This window comes from Frankliniella occidentalis, unplaced genomic scaffold (assembly GCF_000697945.3).
Source record: "Frankliniella occidentalis isolate FOCC.00 unplaced genomic scaffold, Focc_3.1 Scaffold79, whole genome shotgun sequence".
In the NCBI taxonomy this organism is placed as follows: domain Eukaryota; kingdom Metazoa; phylum Arthropoda; class Insecta; order Thysanoptera; family Thripidae; genus Frankliniella; species Frankliniella occidentalis.
In genome coordinates this window covers 1,034,863-1,039,663 of record NW_026267209.1, presented here as the reverse complement: position 1 = coordinate 1,039,663, position 4,801 = coordinate 1,034,863, and the positions used below count along the sequence as shown (strand labels likewise).

Below are 4,801 nucleotides of genomic sequence, written 5' to 3'. Positions count from 1 at the left end.
GGAGGGGTCATGGAGGAAGGTAAGCTTGCAGAGGGAAGTGGGGAGGTTCCGTCCCCACCGCGCCTTCTATCCATTTACCTCGTTGTACCCTCTCTAAAATTTCGTCGCCGTCTACTGCTGCACTACATTCTTTGTAGGGGTGGTAGATGGAAAATGGAGGGGGGGGGGGGGGGGAAGCATCGCGAAACATAGCAAATAGAGCAAATGTAGTACCTCTCTCTCTCTCTCTCCCTCCCTGCGCTGCGCTCACTACCGTCCCCATTTGCAGAGGCAGGCGCCAAAGCGACCGGATTAGCTCGCGTTGTCCAGTCGAAACGCAAAGGACTTTCGCACACTCAGCGCTCGTGTGACTGTTTCACACTCCCTACTCTTGAATCAGCCACATGGGTCATGTCACGGCAGAAACACCCCTGACGTTTCCACAGTCAGCGTCAGCCGAGAGGCATTTCCGCCCAGGTCGTTGGTCCAGACGGTCCAGACCCTGCAGGCCCCGCTCGAGGCGGCCGGCCGCCAACTGGGCTGGGCCACTGTCGCGAGAGAGAGAAGGAGAGAGGTCTGGGAAAAGTAGGCGGGCAACACGCCTAACGCCTGGCTGCGCCGAGCAGCTTCTGGAAGGGGTTCCGTCACTCCACCCGCTGGCCATGATGGGATGGGAAGGACGATGTGTTCTCCTCGGAGGGCAAAAGAGCAAACACTGGCTACAGACAACAGTAATTTATTACGATAACAGATAATGACATGAAGGGCGGTTTCCAAAATGCATCAATTACTGACTTCCTTTGCTTCTGTGGCATACTCTGGAGTTGGTTCATAACTAAGACTTGCCTCTGATGGAATCATGTGCGAATTCTGCAATATTAAAAAGAAAATTGGTACATCAGAGTCAATATAGTACTTATTTAAAAAGAAAAACAACTATCTGATGACAAAATTATTGGAGAAAAGACTTACAAGAAGCATGGCACGTTTCTCAAGAATGCCATATGCATAGTGATTAAGCTGCAATGAAGAAGTAGTAATTGTGATTATCTGAAGATATTAGTTCTAATACTCATGTTGGATGTTTATTCACCTTATGTCCTTTAGGCAGGGCAACTCCTTGGAATCTATACAGCTGGTCTTCCTTCAGATAATGAGTCTAAGAGGATAAATAATAAAAATTATGGTCGGATGGAACCTTGCGTACTTCTAAAACGCATGACTGGAAAGTCAAGTTTTAACGCCATATAATTTAGTACTTACTGAAGCTATTGTGCACCTTCCAATCAGTCCTGTATGGGACATCATTGGACCGCGACTGATATCAACATGATTACCCACCCGATAAATAACTACTTCATTGTCTGCAATTAAATTAGATAACATTAGTTTGTAAATCTTCACCAGTAACAAAAATTTTGTTTAACATGTAGAACATCAAACATACGGTTTCCAAATATTTTTGAAATGTGGTTTATTTTATAGGGGTTGTCAGAAAACATCTCTTCAGCTACTTCTTGTGTCACAGAGAGACGTTCAAAAGGTAACTCTCTCTCTGACAACTTAATCATTTCTTTGGAGAGTTGGCGCAGTTCTTCAGGTGCCGGGATCCATGATTCTAGGCCGATGTAGGCATCTAATACGAAGCTTCCACTCTGAACTGAAATGAAAAAAATCAATAAAATTACACTATTGTATCTCCCATAATTCACTCAGAAAATTAATAAAGAGTGCTATACATACTATTTGGGGATGGAAAGCTATGCAATATGACAGAAATATCATCCCTAAATGCTTCTGTGACAACTGCACCCAGCATAAAAGAGCAAGACCTCCAAAACACATTGTTTGGAATCCAGGGATTTTTATCAGTTGTCTTTAGAAACTGTAAACTACACGCTTCAGACAATGGACGGTGCATATCCCAGGGCTGATTTGAATCCACTAGGGCAACAACTGCTGTTTGGCCCACGAACTTTGAAATATCTGCAAGAAAAGTTATGACAAACTAAAACATTGCTTGGTAAAGACAAAGTAAAAAAATAAAAGAGTGATGAAGCACTAACGTTTGGTGCAATCGTAAGGCGTTGACAAATCTTTATTCATTATTAAAAGTTCATTGCCAAAATCTGATACAACATCCACTTCAATTTTTTCAATGCGTCCAACAGCTTGGCGCTGTTTTTCCTTTTCAGCATCAAAAAGTGAAGATCGGCGTAGAGCTGAGTTTAATACAGGAATTGAGTTGGAAAAATCTGAAATTTGCGGAGAAAACCAACAATTTTAAACGGGTTTCGTTACTTTGTTTACAATTATTCCAAAATAGGTTAACTTACTTCGACTACAGACTTCATTTTTGGGTTTTGAGAAAACCCACCGTCCAGCACGTGTTATGTGGTGAAAACTCTGTCGTAGTGGCATGATGGTTACAGAGCAATTCTTTGCTAAAATAAAAATGTCTTTTTAATTTCTCTTGGCATGTGCAGACTATTCCTATTTGGTGGTGCAGACGCCGCTAACGTGAAAATAATGCTTGCGCTGTGCTTGTCTGCGTCTGCAAATAATGAGCGTTCCCGAGACATCGACGTCACATTGGCTTCCTACATGTCTCCCGTAAAGCCACAAACAAGCAGCCGCCTTCATTGATTTTCATTCTAGGGGAATTCAAAAGATTTTATTTAATTTGGTTGGAAACTGGGCATTTTACTACAGTCTCACATTGAAAAATTTGCTCTTTAATAGTAAGTTGTATGTTTAATGTGTTTAATACATTGTTTTGAAAAAAATCACCTATGATTTACAGTGACAACCACCGCTATCTGTTTGAAGCAGACGAAAACTAAAGTGGTCTGATCATGTTTACTGTTTTTGTAAATTTAATCTACTTTCTTTTTAAGAACTTTCAGTCGATTTCTTCTAACTAAAACTTATTCTTAACTTTTTAATTCTCTCTCTTTTTTTCCCTTTTTTTTTGCAGTGGACCCAGCACCTTATGATTTTTCCACAGGGCATGACTTTTTGGATTCGATAATGCGATGTGGTCTCTACCTTGGAGCAGTTTTTCAAATAATTTGCCTAGCTGCTGTTGTCATGGCCCCTGATCGTGCTGGGGATCCATCTGTGCAAGGAAAAGTATGTATATCTTTTAAATCTCTCTTTCACTTGATAAAAAACTGACTGCCCCTGTGAAGTAATTTTAATTTTAATTTATATTGTTTAGGAGCTAGATGGCAGCGATGATGAAGTATCAGACCACAGTACACCACAAGCTACACCACGTCGCCCGCCACATGCCCATCACCGTCAAAGAAGACAAGAAAAGAAAAAGAGGCGATAGCCCAATGGACTATTGTCTTATCTATTACTTGTTTACAATTTCATACTTCTTAACAGTAATTTTGAAAATTACTTCAGTTTTGATTCAATACGTTTTATAAAAGTTCAATTATTCATGGTGAATTTGGCATTTAAGGCGAGTGAAATCAATGACCCTATTTTTCAACTGGGTCAAAATGGAAAAATTTCATTTTACCAGCACATGCCTGTGTGTTTTAGCCCATTCTGTGTGAATTTTCATATTGCATTTGTCCATTATTAACTGAAGATACTCAAAATTTGGGTACCGATTTGCCATTATTGTCTTTGAGTTGCAGAGTTTCTATCATTTTTCCTAGGTGCCCCATCCTATGAGATGAGTTTGATTTTGTACTCATCAGAAGACATTTTCTGAAGGCATCTTGTGTGCTGAAATTTACTTACGTTCTACAAGACTAAGTTAGAAACATGTCTCCAACATGACTACTTGTTTCTGTCTTATTTTTCCTTTTATTTATTAGATCATGAATGTCATTCTATTGTGATGTGTCCTCATCCTCATATTAGAAAAATTTTGGTGAGAAGTAGAGAAATTTTATTTGAATCCAAAAAATAAATCTGTCAAAATTTGATGTTAGGTGGCCAAAAGTTATTTGTTATGATATCAATTAATAAGACAAAACTGATAACATCATCATTGTTTGTACAATAAAACAATAGTTAGAATCCTCCGATGGACTGTGTATTCAAAACTAGGAAAGAGGAGTAAAGAAGAACAAAGTTGGTAATAAGCAGAGTATTTTTTATTTGCGCACAAATCACATGAAAGCATCACTTTTTTTTCCCATTAACATCTGGTTTCTTGCTCAAGCAAGTTTGTGTCGAACCGTAGTATTTGTAATTATTTTCAACAATGTGATACGTAGGTATTCTTTACTTTGAATGGTTATTGGAGGGGTGAGTAACTTGAAACAGAGATAGGATGAGGTTTGGAACATACATAGTCCAACAATTAATATCTGTGTCAGATTAAGTAGTCATTGAGTCATTAATGGAATATCCTGAAGAAAATTTAACAACCATGCCAATTTTGGAACAAAACTTCTATAAAAGCCCATACATGTCACACAACAAAGTTGACTACAAAAAGAGGGAAGAATGAGATATTGTCATTCTGAACTAACATTGAAATATCAGCCTAGGCAAGGCTACCTGGTACATGTTACCACTGTCCTGTGCTTATGGATAGTTTCACAATACACTGATTTCAACAGATAATAAATAAGAAATGGTTGATTTAGTCTCCTAAAGCTAAACAAGACATTTGTTTTGGGTAATATGTGATTGACTGACACCAACTTGAAGCCAGCTTCAGTTCTAATTCAGACGATCCGATTACTCAACACAAATGATGGTGCAGCTTCAGCAGCTTTAAAATGCTGATTTGACCAAAAAACAAAAAAAAAAATAGTTTTGTTTTTTAAACCTGAACTTGATTGATTCACAC

General features: G+C 38.8%; 2 protein-coding genes across 2 annotated transcripts; one reads left to right on the top strand and one right to left on the bottom strand.

The window, feature by feature from the left end:
- Window positions 1-699: 699 nt before the first annotated feature.
- On the bottom strand, window positions 700-2,525 carry LOC113209191 (39S ribosomal protein L39, mitochondrial). The gene is made up of 8 exons (XM_026426597.2): window positions 2,316-2,525; window positions 2,046-2,234; window positions 1,723-1,965; window positions 1,427-1,639; window positions 1,243-1,343; window positions 1,073-1,138; window positions 952-999; window positions 700-849 (listed from the first exon to the last, which is right to left on the bottom strand). Exons 1-8 carry the CDS (start codon window positions 2,398-2,400, stop codon window positions 763-765), a joined length of 1,032 nt encoding a protein of 343 aa, XP_026282382.1. The 5' UTR covers window positions 2,401-2,525; the 3' UTR covers window positions 700-762.
- A 43-nt stretch (window positions 2,526-2,568) lies between these two features.
- On the top strand, window positions 2,569-4,085 carry LOC113209192 (protein MANBAL-like). Its single transcript, XM_026426599.2, has 3 exons — window positions 2,569-2,720; window positions 2,957-3,111; window positions 3,200-4,085. Coding segments are annotated over exons 1-3 (273 nt in total). The 5' UTR covers window positions 2,569-2,719; the 3' UTR covers window positions 3,317-4,085.
- The last annotated feature ends 716 nt before the right edge of the window (window positions 4,086-4,801 follow it).

What these genes read in the sequence shown, in the direction of transcription:
- LOC113209191 (XM_026426597.2), bottom strand. Translation starts at nt 2,400, where the DNA reads ATGCCACTACGACAGAGTTTTCACCACATAACACGTGCTGGACGGTGG. An exon ending in AAATGAAGTCTGTAGTCGAA is followed by an intron (nt 2,235 to 2,315) that starts GTAAGTTAACCT and finishes CGCAAATTTCAG; the next exon opens with ATTTTTCCAACTCAATTCCT. An exon ending in TTCAAAAATATTTGGAAACC is followed by an intron (nt 1,344 to 1,426) that starts GTATGTTTGATG and finishes ATTTAATTGCAG; the next exon opens with ACAATGAAGTAGTTATTTAT.
- LOC113209192 (XM_026426599.2), top strand. An exon ending in ATCCATCTGTGCAAGGAAAA is followed by an intron (nt 3,112 to 3,199) that starts GTATGTATATCT and finishes TATATTGTTTAG; the next exon opens with GAGCTAGATGGCAGCGATGA.